The sequence below is a fragment of the Aythya fuligula genome, chromosome 5 (assembly GCF_009819795.1).
Source record: "Aythya fuligula isolate bAytFul2 chromosome 5, bAytFul2.pri, whole genome shotgun sequence".
Lineage (NCBI taxonomy): Eukaryota > Metazoa > Chordata > Aves > Anseriformes > Anatidae > Aythya > Aythya fuligula.
The window spans coordinates 52,009,443-52,026,814 of NC_045563.1; the positions used below are offsets into that span (position 1 = coordinate 52,009,443).

The 17,372-nt window shown below is 45.1% G+C and overlaps 1 protein-coding gene across 4 annotated transcripts; it reads left to right on the forward strand.

Annotated features, from left to right (window-relative positions):
- Positions 1-338: 338 nt before the first annotated feature.
- On the forward strand, positions 339-15,926 carry LOC116490071 (1-aminocyclopropane-1-carboxylate synthase-like protein 1). Of its 4 annotated transcripts, none has more exons than XM_032188947.1 (16): positions 339-1,087; positions 2,276-2,883; positions 4,295-4,354; positions 5,226-5,237; positions 7,108-7,178; positions 7,738-7,807; positions 8,927-8,993; positions 9,461-9,558; positions 10,142-10,219; positions 11,177-11,277; positions 11,985-12,074; positions 13,115-13,160; positions 13,310-13,451; positions 14,017-14,159; positions 14,543-14,696; positions 14,914-15,926. In XM_032188947.1, the coding sequence occupies exons 1-16, from the start codon at positions 454-456 to the stop codon at positions 15,210-15,212; spliced, it is 2,673 nt and encodes an 890-aa protein (XP_032044838.1). In that variant the 5' UTR covers positions 339-453; the 3' UTR covers positions 15,213-15,926. The 4 variants fall into 4 exon arrangements, 3 of the variants coding, with proteins under 3 accessions (XP_032044838.1, XP_032044841.1, XP_032044839.1); XM_032188950.1 differs by having other exon boundaries at positions 339-910; XR_004253333.1 differs by lacking the exon at positions 14,914-15,926 and having other exon boundaries at positions 14,017-14,427; positions 14,543-14,609.
- Positions 15,927-17,372: the final 1,446 nt, after the last annotated feature.

Consider the following 17,372-nt stretch of genomic DNA (forward strand, 5'->3'; position numbering starts at 1 on the left):
AAGGGAGGCTCTGCGGCTTCCCTCTTGTCCCGGCACGGCACGGGAGCGCGGCGAGCGGCTGGCACGGGCTAAAATTATCCCGGAATAAGGGCTGCACGCATGTGCTGTCACCCCGGATGTGAACATGCCGGCACGGCTCCCCGCTAGCTCGCTCCGCCCGGCTCTAGCGGAGGGGCCGAGCCGTGCCGAGCCGTGCCCGGCCGGGACAGGGGCGCCGGCGGCCGCGCCTCGCCCGTGAGGGGCCGGGGCCGGGGCCGGGGCCGGGGGGGGGGGACGCGGAGCCCCCGGGCGGCCGTGAGGGACGGGGGGCGAGGGGCTCCTGCGGCCGGGGGGGCGGCCCCGGCCCCCCCCGGAGCCCCTCGGGCCGTGGGCTCGGGGGGCCGGGTGCCGGGGTGGGCAGGCTCGGAGCCCCCCGTCCCCGCTCGCCCCCGCGTGCCGCGGTCGGCGGTCGGGATGGATTTTCGGGGGAAGAAGTACGAGCGGGGCAGCAACTGGTCGGACCCCGAGGTGGTGGAGCTGCTGCAGCTGTGGGCCGACGAGGCGGTGCAGGTGGAGCTGGAGAGCTGCCTGCGCAACCAGCACGTCTTCAACCGCATCGCCGAGGTGCTGCGGGAGAAGGGCATCCACCGCACGGGCGACCAGTGCCGCGAGAAGATCAAGAAGATGAAGCTGGAGTACCGGCGGCTGAAGGACAACGCCAAGGCCCCGCGGGGCGGCCGCGGCTGGAAGTTCTTCGACGTGATGGACCGCGTGCTCAACAGCCGCCCCGCGCTGCCCTACGCCCTGGGCGGCGGCGTGATGGCCCAGCAGGTGCTGCAGGGCGCCATGGTGGAGAGCTACCACCACCGCCACCGCCGCCACCAGTTCGCCTTCGGGCACGCGCAGCACCCCGAACTGATGGAGATCAAATGTGAGGAGGTGAACTCTGATGAGCACTGCTTGACCCCCGAGCCCCCAGCCGCCTTGGCTTACCAGCAGGGCTCCCCCGAAGAAGGTGAGATGGAGAGAGCCTTCTTGGAGAGGGCCCAGGACGACTCTCCCATCTCCAGGGTGGAGGTTCCCATTGAAACCAGTGTTTCACCTTCAGGTAGGGATGGCCTTTTACATTCCAGCATAACGTTGCTGCCTCGTTTCCCAGAAAGAGATTATTTATTTTTTTTTTTTCTGGTGCGGAGATGGACACCTGGTTTGGTTTTTCTTTTTATGCGCTGGCGTTTGGATCCAATAAGGATTCCACGTCCCAAAAAGCTTTAAAGTAGAAGGCTGGTATCTGCATTAATAGTCCTGTGGCAATTCCCGAAACGTGTCTTGCTGCAGGTAAAAAAAAAAAACAACTCTATAATTACCATGCTAGGCTAAATACTGTGTATGAAATCCAAAGGACTGTCACATCCGCTATAAGCTGGGATAGACATTCGTGCTGGATTTCTGCATATAATGCTGACAGTGTGTACATTACTCAAAAAAAAAAAAAAAAAAATTGCATGCTTTTTGGTGTCAATTGAACATGACCAGGGCTGTCTGCAGTCCTCATGCTGAATTGTATCAGGAGACCCTCTTCTGCCCTTGCGACACAGCAAACCTGCAGGTGAAACTCTCCTTGCGCTCTGGTTAAATGTTTTCCCTATCTAATCTTTTAGACCACTCAGCAGTGAAGAATGCTTGGGGATAATCATTGCCCGGCTTTCTAATCTGTTAATTAGGACTTGGAAAGAAGACGTGTTTGGAAGTCACTGGTAGAAACAGCTTATGTGTGTAAAGGAGACGAGAGTTGGGCGTGCAACAGACCATTACTTGGCTGCCGTGGAAGGTGGAGTCTGGAAATCACAGAGATTTCCAGCCGGCCTCGGACAGGTTGATGGAAGAACACAGCGTGCTTGGGAGGAAGAGAGGTGGTGATCAGCGTGAGCCTTATTTCCGAGATCAGGAAGAAACGCTGTGTTCTCACCGTGGTGCTTGCATAGGCAGCCAAGGGCAGCGCTGTCGGAAGGGGTTGACTCATGAAGGTCAATTCAGAGAGCAAACGGGAAGCCAGGCCAGGGGCTGGCAGCGAAATGGGGAGCCCAGCATGTGAAGTTTAAAAAAAAATAAAAATACCACCAAACTAGCATACTCCCAGGATGTACCTGGCTGATTTTACTTTGTTTTTCCTTTAAAATCCTACTGTATTTAGTCTGGTGTTTTCTAGGAGGGGCAGTGGAAGGTCGCAAAATGCGTCCGCACCGTTTCACTTGCTACACGTTTCATTTTTCTTCCTACTTTCAAATATTCGCAGGTTTCAGTGAGTCCAACATGGCCAGCTCGTCACGGATGCAGAACGTGGTTCCCCGGCCTGGCTTCTCCGCCTTGCATCGCCTGAGGAAGAAGCGGAAAGGCCAGCGGGTGAAGGACCCTCTCGACGACCTCCTGCTGAAGACCCTGACGTCTCAGCGGGCCATGGAGGAGCGCTTCTTGCAGATGGAGGAGCGCCGATTTCAGCGAGACCTGGACGTGGAGGAGCGCCGGATGCAGCTGGAGCAGCGGCGCTTCGAGCTGGAGCGGGAGCACGAGTACCGCATGTTCAACGTCTTCGCCCAGATGCTCAGCATCCTGAAGCAGAGCCACGGCGGCTCCTCCTCTTCCATCACCATGCCTCGGGGCTTGGACTTCAACCAGGCGCTGTCCGAAATGACCGGCCTCGGAGGAGGTGACCTTCAAGAGCTGCGGGCTCGATCGCAGGCCGAGAGGAGCGTTGACATGCACGGCTTCTGCCACCCCGGTGACTTCCAGAGGAGCCCCTACCTCTCCGCTCGGGGCAACGTCGTCAACATTTTCCGGGGCTCCACCGAGGAGGGGTACAAAGCTTATCATGCTGACAAGTACGATGAAGACAAGAACCCCAATGTGAGTGCGAGTCTCCGAGTGTTTTCCTGGCTCACGCAGACGTGGTGGGCCAAGCTGCTTGTTCTGGGACGTGAAATAAAAAGTAACTATGCCCATCACTCCCACGTCAAAGGTGAACGTTGTGTTCAGCACAGGTTTGCATGCCCAGGTTTTCCTGTCGGGAGCCAGCCAGTGGCAGTAGCAAACCTTCAAAGGCAAAAGAAACCTGCAGGAACACGCTGTTCCTCTTTTTTATCTCACCACCCCTGCTTCCCACTGAGAACAGTCACCGATTATTGCTGGTGATGGGTGGTGGACGAGATAAAACCACAGAGCAGTAGACATTTAAAACAAAAAACCTCAGAACTTTCCCTGCCTGTTTAAGCTGTGCTGCTCGGTTGTAAGTAGCTTGTCACACACCCCCTTGTGGCACAGAGGCTGAATGTTAATAATTGGTATTGAGTAAGTAACAAGTGTAGTGATTATAAATAATGATTTATCCGTGGGTTACTTTTAAAGAGATCCTGCATTCAGATACTGAACTACTTGAAATTTTTTAAATGTTTTGTTCTGAGCCCTGCCTGACTTGAGTCACACACAGTGTTGGGAGTTGAAAAATAGATTTTTAAGACACAAAAACACAATCAATTTTTTGATAGAGGTGCGTTATGAGGCAGAAACTCTCACTTCTACCAACTCTTCTACTAGCTTCTACTAACAATGTAAGTAGTAGATTTTTAAAGAAATGCCTAAAATTGGGCTTGTATTTTAGAAACAGCATAAATGTACAATTGTTTAGGTTGCCTTTGGTATTTTTTTTAAATTTATTTATCCAACCTCTTCCAGTAATGAAACTGTGCTAGTAGACTTGAGCTCTTCAGCATCTAATATATAATATAAAATAAGCAGGGCCAAATCCTAGACCTGGAACTGCAGGACTGTCTCTCCACAGGGGAAAATGTAATGACTGTATTTAGGTGGTTACTTGAAAAAATCAGCGGAGTGGAATGGTAACGACTGATAAATGAGTTATTTTAGATAAAGAAATATATCAAAAACATTTCTTCAAGCTGCTGCAGAAGTGTAAACCTCAGTTTCCCCAGAATCGTTTTAGATGTGTTTGCAGTTAGATGCATAATGATGAGGGAATTGAAGAATAAGTTAAACGTGTCTTGTGAAGAAGTACAAATTGTTAGTAGCTATTCATTTTCACAAAGTTTATTGCCTAAGAAGCTAAGTGCCTGAGATATGTATGTAAACACTCAAACATACGTATACATCTCCAGTTCTATATTACATTCTATATTTCAGTGAACTGTGTTTTGACTTCCTTGGTCAGCTCTTTGAGGGCACATCAGTGAAGTGACAGCGAAGGTGGTGGTATGTACATATTTTTTTGTGTCCCTAAATGATAAATTCTTTCTTTTTCTAGGGTATAATTAATTTTGGCACCAGTGAGAATAAACTCTGCTTTGACCTGATGTCTAAACGGGTAAGTTCTATTCCAAAAAGAAAAGCAAATGTGCTGTGTAGTTCCTCCTCAGTGTCTCTAATTTCCTAGTATTATTGCTGCCGTTCAGGGTTCTCTAGTTAAGTTTCTCCTTGTGTATTTCTTATGGTTGGAAGTCACTTTTGAATCCAGCTCTTTGTACACTTACTTACGTTATTTTAGTAGGAGGATAGGAACAGGGATATTTTTCTGTTCCTTTTCATAGTGTGTTTGTGGGAATGTACTTGGCTCATTCAAATACTTAAGACTCAGTACTTAAATGAAAATAAGATGAATTTTATTTTCTCCCACAGACCACATTTCATTTAATACAGAGGTCTCAGAACTAGTTTTGATCTCTCTTTAATTTTGAGGGTCTTCATAGCCTGGGACAAAGGAAGTTGGCTCTGTCCATTGTAAAGTTTCACAGTTCAGACTCCTAGTTCTGAACTTCCCTAAAATTTGAGAGGGTGGCAGCAGTGAATGGGGCATCTTGTGAAACCTCTTGAAATCATAGTGGATCGGCTGCTTTTCAGACGCTTTGTTCAATTGCATGAAACAAATGACATGAATCAGGAATAAACAACAAAAAAGACAAAAGAAAGTGACAGACCTGTGCCTTAGAGGAATGTTTCTTGATTTCCCTTAAAATTACTGACCAGATTCAGCCTCGAAGGTGGAAAGGCTGCACTTTTCCTAGCTGAAGCTACCTGTGGGGAGGGAAGGTGGCTGGGGTTCTGGCAGTCAGTCTCTGCGCTTTGAAGCTCACTGTTACTCCCGTTCCACCAATTCCCACCCTCAAAGTGTTCCTTGTTTTATTCCTGCCTGCCACACCACTGACTCGGGGATGCTACCCCACCACTCGGCCTTCCAGCTAAAAGAACAGGTAAGGCAGAGCTGCTGCCTGGCGGCTGTGCACACAGGAGGTGCCCTCTGGGCTGTGTAGGTTGTACCTCCCTTCGTTCACTGTCCTTCCCCTACACTAACACGGCGTCTGCAGCAAGTAGTGCAGAGGGAGACAGCAATCAGCTGCATCTTCGTTAGCCTTATCGTGAGAATAAGCTGTAGTGTGACGAGCCATCGTGTGGGTGGCGACAAGTTGGACAGTGTTATTGTTTCCAGCTTCTTCGTCACAGCCCAGAGTTACAGCAGGGCTTCACTGAATACTGTGCCAGCTGGGATTGCAGGGAAAAATAATTTGTTGCTATTGGGGAAAATAAATACTGTTCCCACTGAATAAAGCAGCATATCAGATTTCTGTCTTCAACGTTTGACCCTTAAATTGGATAATTAATATTCTGTGGCTTGAGATCTCAGACAATCTTAATTTTAGATGGCCCATCTGATTTCCTTAGCCCTTATAGCATTATCTTTAAGGGTTCTCCTCTTTATTATTGCATAGCCCTTTTTGGCCAAGTTTGCTGATACGTTTTATGTTGCATTCTCTAGACAAGTTTAGGAGAGAGATCTAAGGAGACATAGTTCTGTGCTACATAGGCTTCGAGAACATCTGCAGATGAATAAAGGAACTTTATTCCCCAAATGTCAGGTTGTAATTCTGTATGGGATGAGGACAGTGTCTTTAAACTGTCCAGTTTCCAGAGCTTGGCACAAGTTATTAAAACACCAATACAGAATGTTGTGGTTTTGTTATTCTGTGGTAGACATTCACACTGCATGTTAAATTTCCTTCCTCTTTTGCACCATCGCTTACTTGTTGTGTCCACACTCCCCTGTGTTTGTTAGTATTAACTCATAGATTGGTTGCCATCAAATGTTTGGAAGTTACCTTGCACATAACATTTGTTTATCCCCTTTTTGTTCGTGTCAGATGTCCTTTTCCTTCTGCCCTGATCACCGCTGCACTTCCCCTTGCAACTTCATAGAACTGGATTTTGTGAAACCCTGATAATGACAACCTTGAAAATATTTAGATAAAAGCAGTGTGCTTATTTTATCTAAATATAAACATTAAAAAGGGCTCTAGAGCTCGCCCACAGTTCAGGTGAATCTGACTTTGAGAACAGAATAAGCTCCTAATAAAGGACAGAGTACCTGCCCTGGGGAAGACATTCAAGAAGATAATTTTATTTTTCGCTTGTCTTTTGAAGGCTCCTGTTACATTCTAATGCTTACAAGGACTTATCAGGATTGTAGGTCTGAAGTAACTTGGAACTGAGATATAAATGAAAGGTAGAATTCATTAAAAATTAATATGTTGAAAGTTTTTTAAAAAAAAAAAAAAAGAAAAAAGGAAATATGTATCATATTGTGATTTTAAATCCTGTCTCTTTCTGACAATATAGACCTGAGCTTTCATGATGCTAGAGCTTCCATAATTGGTACTTAATTGCCAGCTGAAAGCTGCTGTTCTGATAACGTGGCAAAGCACTCCTTGGGACACTTGATTGCTTCATTTGTTCAGAAGGTCTTTGGCAGGCTTCTTTTTTTATGGGCATCACTTGTATTGCCTGTTTGGCATCCCTTCTGTAGATCTCTGGGCAGAGAAGCTTTGGCTGCAATCATTTAGCAAAGACCTTCCATAAACTGCAGTTGTCACTGGTCAGCTTGCTGATCGTTGCCTCTCCCAGCTGCATTAATTCTGGTGGTCAGTGGCTTTCTCAATCCAGTTTTAAGGCTGTTGAAGTTTTGTGTGTATGTGTCTATGCAGGTATGTGCCTGCACGTGGATCTATCTATTTCCGTGTTTCTGGTTTCCGTGATTGTGCTTTTAATGCCTCTTTCTGTTGCTCACAGCTGACGCAGACCGATATGAACCTCATGGAGCCTCCACTGCTTCAGTATCCTGACTGGAAGGGACATATGTTGTAAGTCTTCCCATGCCTGTAATGCTTTGCTTTTTGAGTACTTGTCTGATAAACAAAGGGGATGAGTACAAACCACTTCTGCTACACATTAGTTAAAACTTTTCTAGGTCACTTAATCATCTTTTTCTTTTCAAAAGTGTAAATTAGTCACCCAGATAGTTAAAAGCCCAGTTAAAAATCCAGTTAAAAATCCTTTTATGTAAGAGAAGATGCTGATTTTCTAAAGCCAATGCAGTTTTAACAACACGGTATACATTAACAGATCAGGTAACTCCAAAAAGTTCCTTGAGACATCATGAACACTGGGGACTTGAATCCTTCAGCTCTGTTCTCAGTTAAAGCTCTTCAGAAATGTATGCCTAGCTGTAGCCATTATCTGTGACACCTTTGCCATGTGTAACAGTCGTGTCTGTGGCACGGGCCTGAGCTATCCTGTTTTCTAGCTATCTGCATCAGACTTTACTGTGCCCTGGCTTTATTTTCCTGAGATGCGGACCTGGGGAAGCCCAGCCTCTTGGAGAATAAGCTGAATCAATATTTGCTTTTGTGTCTTTCTCAGTTTACGGGAGGAAGTGGCTCGGTTTTTGACCTATTACTGCAAGGCCCCTGCACCTCTTAAGGCAGAAAATGTGGGTAACCCACTTTCCATTGGTGTCTATTCTAATGTATTGCCATTTGTTGTCAAACAATTTCATCTTATTTTTTTTAAACAAGTGATTTTGTAAGATGACAGCCTTTTATCATGTAAATGAGATTGAATCATAGCCATTTTAGTAGCTTTTGATGAACACTTTAGCCAAAACACTTCAGTTCTGCTGTTCATTTGCCTTATTCTTTACTTTTGTGTGCCAACTTTTCATGCCATTGCTTTCAATGTGGCTTTGTGCTTTTATCTCTGTATTCAGCTCTGGGACCTATGGCGCTTGTGTCCCTCAGGGACAAAGAGTGCCCATTGTTTCAGCTGGGTTTATTTTTTACCATTTTGCTGCTACACCTCAGGACAAAATCTGTCGTTAAGCCAAGAGTAGTTTTACCTGGCAAGAGCAAACTTTTTCAGGCTTTGCAGGACTTGCTGACCTACGAGGGATGCAGGCTGGGCTCGGTGCATGCATCAGTCCTGTTTTTGCTGGGTTGTAAAGGCAGCAGGAGCAGCCACTGCTGCTCTGGCTACTGTAGTTCAAGCAGAGGCCCCTACTTCACACATGCTGAAGTTGTGACTGATCAGTTTGCTGATCATTGCCCCTCCAAGGCAGCAGATTCTACCTGATTCTTGGATTGAACTCAAGGGACCTTAAGTCTTCTAGACGTCAAGGGATGTTGGTCTTCTAGAAGCAGGAGTCAAAACTGCCCCGTATGAGATGACAATTTCCACTGTTGCACAAATTTGGCAGGAGGCAGGAGCTGCTGTTACCACAAAGAGAACATAATGCGAATTAGCTGGTGACAAGGACTTTGCCTTTCTAAAGCTTCAGAACTATTTTTTTTCCCCCCAACATAAAACCTGCTATTTCTAAATACTGTATTGCATATTACAATCAAGAAAGGCACCTGGATGAAGCGTCATGAAACAGAGTACAGGATTAAAGTTATTTCTGGTAGAAGTGGGAATTCAGCAGGAAAATTGTGGGAACATCCGTGCTAGAGGATTAGGGAGCAAATATATTTTGTTGATACTATTAGAAATCATTTTTTGTGGTGGTATCTTTCTATGGACTGATTTATCACTAACCTGTCTCTTTCTTCTCTAGGTGATTGTTCTGAATGGTTGTGGCTCTTTGTTTTCTGCGTTAGCTACAGTCCTTTGTGATCCAGGAGGTAAGTGGATTGCCGGGAGATGTTTTCAATGTTTGTTTTTCTTGGGAAATAATGAGTTACTCAGTTTAAATATTGTTTGATAGAAGCAAGGTTCTAGAACTGCAAGGTTCTTGTTTCCTGCAGCATTGTGCTGTGAAATTCATCACCTTCACACTCTGCAGATCTCTGGTGCTCACACTCTGTGTTTCACCCTGTCTGCCTTCACTGTTTTGGGGTGTTCTGTTTAGCCCACTAAATGTGGGCTCTGCTCAAGCTTACAAGGGCTACCGAGGATGGATGTACAGTGTCCTAGTTCTTGCAGAAGACTGAAGAATTAATACAGAAAGAAAGTAGAGAAAAAGGCAGTAACATTAAAATGTTTCCAGAGGGCATAAGTGTAGAAAAGCTTTCATGCTTAGCTGAAATATGCTAGAAGAGAGAGAAGGACTGGGGCCTGTGGCTGACAAATTTTGTTGTCTCGGTTCCAGAGGCTGTTCTGATTGCTACTCCCTTTTATGGTGGTATCACCCGGAGCGTCTTTCTGTATGGCAATGTGAAGCTGGTGTACGCCTATTTAGACAGTAAGGTAAGAATTGAGAGGAGGGAATACATGTATCAACCTCTGCAGTCAAAAAATAATTGGCACAGGAAAGTGTCAAGCTCTGGGGACCTGAGGACAAGGCTAGGCAGCAGCCTGTGGGTGTTTTCCCATTTATTGTTGGGAAACTGGACATGTAGTTTTCAAGAAACTTGTTTGAGGGCATAAATCTGGATTCCAGTCTTCTCCTTTTCTTGCACGTTACTTCCCATAAACATTCAGTAATGGCTGTTGAGGGGGGAAGATGGCCATTATGAACCTTAGAGACAGAAGTAGGTGCTGTCCCACTAGAGATGGTCTGGGGTCGAAGAGCACATGGAGATTTGGCATTGCTTTAGTTATTAAGAATGGCCAGAGAATTCTGTGCCTGTGGCCTGTCTATGATGAACGTTTCTTTGATTTTATTTATTTACGCTTTCTGTAGTATAAAGAGGTAAGAGTGGATACTCTTTATTGTTGGTCATTATTGTTGAGTTTTCATTTTGTTTTGGGGACGTTTCTCAGGGGAATGGCTCAAGGAGACTCTGTTGAAATAATTTGGCCTTTTTTGTATCTTTGTGATGTCTTTCAGATTACTGGAACAAGCACTCGGCCTTTTCAGCTTACTGTGGAAAAACTGGAAAAAGCCTTGCAGGATGCCCGTGCAGAGGTGAGTGTAGCTGAGCTTCTTATTATCGGTCTACAAGTATTCAAATTCTTTGTATTAAGTCAGCAGTATGTTTGAAATGGCTGGTCCCAGAAATGGCCTGAAGACCAAAACAATTTCAGAACCTAGCGCCTGGCTTTCTCACGGTCCTTACAGAAAGGCTGAGATCAGGCTCCTTGCAAATCCTGTTTGCACTTGTGGCAGAGTACTGAGCCTCACTTTCACGAGGAATCCCACCACGTCATATGTACCTGGGCATGCGCTACAATGTAGGGACTACCCAGAGTTTCTCCTTTGGGAAAGCCAGCTGAGTTCCCCCAAAAACTACTGCTATACTCAGTAGTGCAGCAGAATCAAGCAAGACGATGAAGAATATTTGCAGGAGGGGCAAATTTAGAAGGTAAATGCAGATTGTTTTTGAATATTTAGTCTGTAGGTTTTGAAATTGTCCTAAACCCAATGCAGGTTTAGCTGCATCTTTACATCGTTACTGGCTCTGACATCTCCAGCCGCATGTGCTCTAAATGTGAGCAATTTGCATCCACGTAGCTCAAATTCCTCTCTTTCTTGCCTCATTCATGGGCAAACTTCAGTAATCTGTTCCTTCCTGATTGCTGATACAGCTGAGACACAATTCTCCTCCACCCTGAGAATGTGTGAGAGCATCTTTGTTATAAATTGGCTTACCAGATGGCAGCAATCATAGCAGAACTCCCCCTTCTCAAAATCGTAGACTGATTCTATAGTGTTTTCCCCAGTTCCCTTTGCAAGTGCTGTAATTATAAAAATATCTTAATTTGTGGCTAAAAGATGTCTCTTACAAATCTAACTTTTGAGGTGAAATTGTCATGGGGGAAGCTGAAGGAGAGTCTTGTGTCGCATTCAGTGCTCCAGTGGAGGAACTGAAAATCTGTCCTGTGATGAATGCTCTCTTACTACTGCATTTTTTGTGTTCTGCAGGGCATCACTGTAAGGGCCTTAATTCTACTGAATCCCCAAAATCCCCTTGGGGACATCTATTCCTTGTCAGAATTACGGGATTACCTGGAATTTGCTAAAAGGTATGTCAGTTTGGAGGGCTGAGGTATCCCAAGTCAGATACGGCTTTCAGAGTCTGTCGGACTACTTGCTGTCTCCTAATTTATGTGTGAATATTTTCTCAGACGGGCATAAAGCCTGTTCTTCACACAGCACGCAGCAGGCTTAAAAGAGGAGAGAGGGCTGGTGGGGAGAAGGGAGCGTGGACCTTCCAGTCATCAGGAGTGGGAAGGAAACTTGTGTCAAGGAATAAAAGCTTTATTTCGCTGCTGTGCTGTGTGTCTTTGGTAGGAATCTGAGTTCCTTTCCTCCCAGTTTTTCTGTATCTACAGAGAAAAACATACAGAAATATTAATAAATATTTGAATATGGCTGCCCAGCTTCCTTGCTGATGCTCTCTGAAATGTGGTCAATCATGAGTGGGTGGTAATACATCATACTCTAGAAGGGTGGTACCTGCAGCAGTTCATTTTCACAAGTGCATTGGAAATGACTGATTTTTTTTTCTCATTGTATGGTTGCAGTGTGTAACAATTAGCTGGATATAACTCAAAGCAATTCAGTGTACGCACAACAGACCTTCCAAGCTGTCGAAAAGTGCTTCTGTGCTACAAAATTTGGTGTCCCTCTTCTTTGCATAAAGCCAGTCTTTGCAGAATCCAGAATTTCTCTTTGCTTCTAAGCTCAGAAGCAGCATTTTTTTTGTAACTTCCATTTTGTCCTTTTGCAGACATGAATTGCATGTGATAGTAGATGAGATCTACATGCTGTCAGTTTTTGATGAATCAGCCACGTTTCACAGTGTCCTGGGCATGGACAGGTAAAATCAGCTCCTACTTCCCTGGCCATCTTCCAGTGACAATTCAACATGATGCCTTGCTGAGAACTTGTGACTGGAAGTTAAGTCATGAGCTAGCAAATTCTGAATCTGCGATACACTGTTTGTTTTTGTTATTATTCTTGTAATTTCTGAATGGCAAATGCATTTTTTTTCAAGTGCAAGGAAAAATCTAGCAAGGAAAAAATACTATTTTTCTGCTGTGATACCCTTTCCAGCGTGTGCTTTAGTACTTGCTTGTGCCAGTCCCCCCAGAATGGCAATGAATGTTTCATTTCTTGAGAGTGAGGCTTTTCTTTCGCGTTTAAACATTGCTGCCTCTTTCCCATGTTTCTGTTGATGCTATAAAGACCTTCTGTTGCTGTTTACTTTCTGTTTTTTCATACAGTAGTCACGGATCACAGTGTTACTACAGATTTGAGAATGGGTTTTATTAGGTATTAATTTAATGATATGTTTTGCAAAATTTTTTGCAAAAGTCATATTTTAATATATTTATTATAATTGTTTTTTCTTTCTGGTTTTCACCAATGGTGCTATCTTTCTTTTTTGCTCATTTGCAAAGAAATAAAATTATACTTGGCTGTTTTCTCAGCATTGCTGAGCTTGGACGTACAGCATTGCAAAGGAAGAACCTCCTTCTGCAAAGTATTGTGGTTTGAAAGAAATAAGGAAAGAAAATTGCTTTAAATTCTTAGAAATTGAAATCAATAGAAATTGATTGGTAGCATTAAATGTACAAGCTATATACATGCAGAAAACTTGTGGTGTGTGAAGTACAGCACTTGCTGGAAGTATCAATATATCTGAAATACCTAAAAATCTCATCTAAAATTAGTTCCTGGGAGTTCCTTGCTGCTGAAGTTAGGTCAGATTGGGATTTTCCTGCCTGCCTGCTGTTCCGTGCTGCGCTGCCTGTCACTATGTAATGCTGCCTCTCTGTTTTCGCATTGCTGCACTGGTGACCCAAAAGCTTCAGCACCTATGACACTAACTGCCCATCTGCATCCTTCTACATACAGATTGCCTGATCCACAGAGGACCCATGTGATGTGGGGAATAAGCAAGGTGAGTGCTGGTTGCCACCGTGCCGTGGCTTCCTCAGCGCTGTGGTTGGCTTGCTGTCCTCAGGTTCCTTATGCAAGAAAGAACAAGGCAATGGTTGTAGGATCCCAACCTTCCTGTGCAATAAAGTAGTCTCTCTGTGTCTTCTGCAGGATTTTGCTGTCTCTGGGATTCGCTTTGGTACGTTGTACACAGAGAACCAAGATGTCGCTAACGCGGTGGCTTCTTTGTGCTACTTCCATGGGGTCTGTGGAACTGTCCAGCACAAGGTTGCGCAGCTGCTTAGAGACAGAGGTGAGTCAGCAGCTTGATGTGGGATCCTCTGCTGGCTGTGTGTCTTGGTACCTTGTGGGATTCTGCCCCCTTACTCTCCCAGATGGTCTCTGTGTGTGCAGTTGGCAGCCTCCCCTGATCCTGAAGCTGCCTGCGTAAGCCATGGCTGACAGGTCCACAGCAGAGCAACATCTCTGCAGAGCTCCCCAGCAGCAGTTAGAGGAGCAGCTCTGAAGAAGCTAAGTGTGTAGAAGTAGCTAGTGTTGTGCAGCACCAGCTGAGCAGAGGCAAAAGAGTACAACCTCATGGGAAGAGGGAAATGGAACTGGGATTTCTAGCTTTGCCCTGCTTGGAGTGCTAACAGTCCATAGCTGTAAAAGCCACGATTGTAGGGAAATGGTGAAAAAGATACACACAGACATGAAATTGCTAAATAGTTCCTGCCCCCATTTCTGCTTTTTGAGGAAACAAAAAAGGAGTCGAAAGGTGAAATGTAAAAAGTCATTGTGAGTATTTTAGAAACCTTAACAGATCTGAATTCTTAGGCAGTTTGTAATATTTTTTTTCTTCTTCTCCCTTTGGTTAGACTGGATCAACCAGGTGTACCTGAGGGCCAACCATGCCCGCCTAAAAGCTGCCCATACATATGTGACAGATGAGCTGAAGACACTTGGGGTTCCTTTTCTCAACCGCAACGCAGGCTTCTTTGTCTGGATTGATTTCCGAAAGGTTGGTAGGCCTGGGAAAGGAGGCTTCTCCTGGGATGAGGGCAGGCACACGGTGCAGCTGCGTCCAGGGGAAAGTTCAATATTGCGATAGGCATTTTGGTAAAACCCCATCTGATGTCTGGTGAGCAGAGGGAGGGACTGCCTTGTATTTCTGTGCGTGCTTTTCCTTTCGTCTGTCTGTGCATTTCCCTCCTTGCAGGAATCTTACTGCTCTCAAGCCACTTTCCTCCCCATTTCTTCCTTTTTATCACAACTGCTGTACTTCAGAGGTAAAAGGTGTCTCCCCTGGCCTTTTTAGACCTCATGGGAATCACAAATTCATGAGGATCTCAGTGAGTTAGCCTATATGTGACTAACCTCTGGCCCTTCTGGTGACTCTCCCAGTACCTTAGGACAGGAACATTTGAGGAGGAGATGTTGCTCTGGAGGCGCTTTCTCGATAACAAGGTCCTCCTGTCCTGCGGCAAAGCCTTTGAGTGCAGTGAGCCTGGATGGTTCCGCATCATCTTTGCTGACAAGACCCACCGACTACAGCTGGGTGAGTGATGTCTTCCCTTCTTCCTCCCTTCGGAGTTCCTGCAGCACTGTTCCCTCCTCTCCTTAATCCTAAACTATCCTATTATTATTATCCTTGTCTTCTCCATGCTTCCTTCCTTTCCTTCCATCCTCCAAATTTTTCTGGATCTGACTGGGATTTGGAGACCCTTGTGGCTTAAACTAATCCACCAATGTTTCCCCTCCTTACGCCTCTGCAGGTATGCAGCGGATCCGCAAGGTTTTGGAAGAGCGAGAGCAGGAGATCCTGGCTGAGGAAAAGGAGCAGCCTTGTCAGTCAGATCAGGATGGCAAAGCAGATAGCACAGATGAAGTCATTTTTGTATCCCGCCACCAGGAACCTACCTGTTCTGGTAGCTCCAACCTCGGTGACCTCATTGGCCTCCTGCAGCAGCAGATGCGTTCATCTGACTGGCTCCAGAAAAACACAGCAGAGCAGTTTGCACAGGAAAAGCCAGAAATCTACGACGTGTTCAGCAAACTGGTGGGGAAACAGTAGGGGTCAGCGTGCCTTCAGGGGTGTTCCTGAGCACCGAGTGACTGGCCCTGGGCCCCTAACAGCTCAGCATTGACTTCCAGCAAATAATATATTTTCTGTATAGCAAGAAAATCACTTTGTAAAACCCCTCCTCTACCCCCTGTTGGAGATCTCTGATTTGTATTATATAGGTGCTTTCCTCGGATTGGGGTGAGGGTAAGGAATGATGGGGGTCTTGTTCACCTGCTGCCCCTCGTCCTGCTGCATCACTGTATTTTGTATTTCATTTCTAATGAATATGCTCTTAACTCTCTTAGAAGGTCTTGTGGAGTCTTTTTTATGCTTCTTATTTCACTCTGTATGGGAAGACGGAGACATGACATTGTTAACATGTGTGAAGTTTGCCTTTTCCTGAATGAGCCCAGACATAATTAATTTTTTTCAGTGCCAGAAGATGACTGCTTTCACAAAGAAATGTTTTTGGGAGATAGAACATGGTGTCAGCCCAAAGGTAGCCTCAGCTAAGATCAAATAAGCGTGCATACGTGGGGCTCTTAGAACATGATCATTTATTTTGAGTTCTGTAAAAGCTTTTCATTTTGAGTTGTTTCCCATTCTGTTCTCAGATCAGACAGTATCTAACCCCCTTGGTTGGTGAAATGCCTCTTTCTGTTTCTGTCCTTCTTGTGTAAATAAAAAGCACCTATTGGCCTTTTTTAATGCCATTTTCAAAGACATTGAAGTGCACCTTTCTCCTCTTGTAATTTGTTGGCAGTGCCAAGTTACATCTTGGTAGCATTATGGAATCTGTTTAAGTTATGAGTTAGAGAAGTGAAAGATAAAATTCGGAGTAAATCCTGTGATATCAAAGCAGTTTGAGCTTGCTGATCACAGCTGAAGAGCAAAGGCATGTGTGCATATCATAACTTGAATCACCATGGCAAAGGGAGCAAATAATTACTGCAGATGAACTTTGGTGAGTTGTGGAGCTGTGGGGAACTGCGGGGACGATGAGGAGCAGAGTGACCAGCTGCTGAGGAGAAGGTCGAGCTGCTGCTAGAAGGAACGGGTCCGTCTCAGACACCATGGTGTGGAGGCAAGGGTGGTGAGATAATTGGTGAGATGAGTGCAAGGGATAGATAGAAGCATCATATTTGCTTAGTTTATTGTTTTTCCATGCACAGTATTTCTAAAGACATTCTGAGGTTGTTATAATTTTGCATGTGCTCTTGATTGTCCACAAAGAAAGCTATAGCACGAGACAGGTCTCCTTATGAGAGTGGGAGGTAAAATGTGCAGCCAATACACAAATGGACTTACTGGCTTGCTCCTCTTATTTATGTATCCCAAGGAGTATCTGCAACAAAAATTTAGGGAGAAAGCTCTTTGAAATGAAGAACAAAGTAAGGCTGTATAGACAGTAGTTAAAGCTGTATTTTAGGGGATTCTTATAGCAATTTCAAGCCATTAATTGCTCCTACTTCTGTTTGGATGTTCTAGTCGTTTCTACAGCTGGAGCATGTTACTATACAACATTCACATGGTTGTAGATGTTTACTGTTCAGAAAGCATGGGTTTGGCACTGTCTATGTGGAAGTGGCCAGTTAAATATGCCTCTCCCTAGGAAAGAGGCTGCAGTATATTTTCAAAATGCCCATAGCTAATATAATGTGGTCCAAGGTCACTTCCATCTGAGTTTATGGTGACTAAAAATAGCAGGGGAGATGCACATTTTTTTTCCATGTGTTTTCAGGTTTAGCACCTGAGGAGCTCTCCGCTGAGGCAGCTTAGGTTCATCAGGGCTAAAAAAACAAACGAACAAAAATCTGGAAATGAGGGAAGAGAGAAATGTGGTATCAGAGGCCTGCTATTGGAACAAGCAGCATTCATTTTGACTGTACAAAACCTGCAAGCCTTGAAAATGGCCTTCTCTGGATGAAAAAGAATTGTTGAACATTAAGAAATTCCTGAGGCTGAGCTCAGTGGAGCCATGGTGGGGACTTTCTGTGCCAGAGCCCCCCGGGCACGCTGTCCTCCCCAGGCTGTGCCTGTGTCAGTGTTTTGTTCCCTCTGCTGCCTCCGTGTCAGATGTTCTCTGTGCACACTATTGCTCATCATCATCATTAACGTGCCTTTTTTTTTCCCTTCATGGCAAATCCGTACATGAGGAAAAAAAAAAAA

Coding starts and splice junctions, on each gene's coding strand:
- LOC116490071 (XM_032188947.1), top strand. CDS start 454: ATGGATTTTCGGGGGAAGAAGTACGAGCGGGGCAGCAACTGGTCGGAC. Junction 11,278..11,984: donor TACCTGGAATTTGCTAAAAG/GTATGTCAGTTT, acceptor GTCCTTTTGCAG/ACATGAATTGCATGTGATAG. Junction 14,160..14,542: donor TCTGGATTGATTTCCGAAAG/GTTGGTAGGCCT, acceptor TGACTCTCCCAG/TACCTTAGGACAGGAACATT.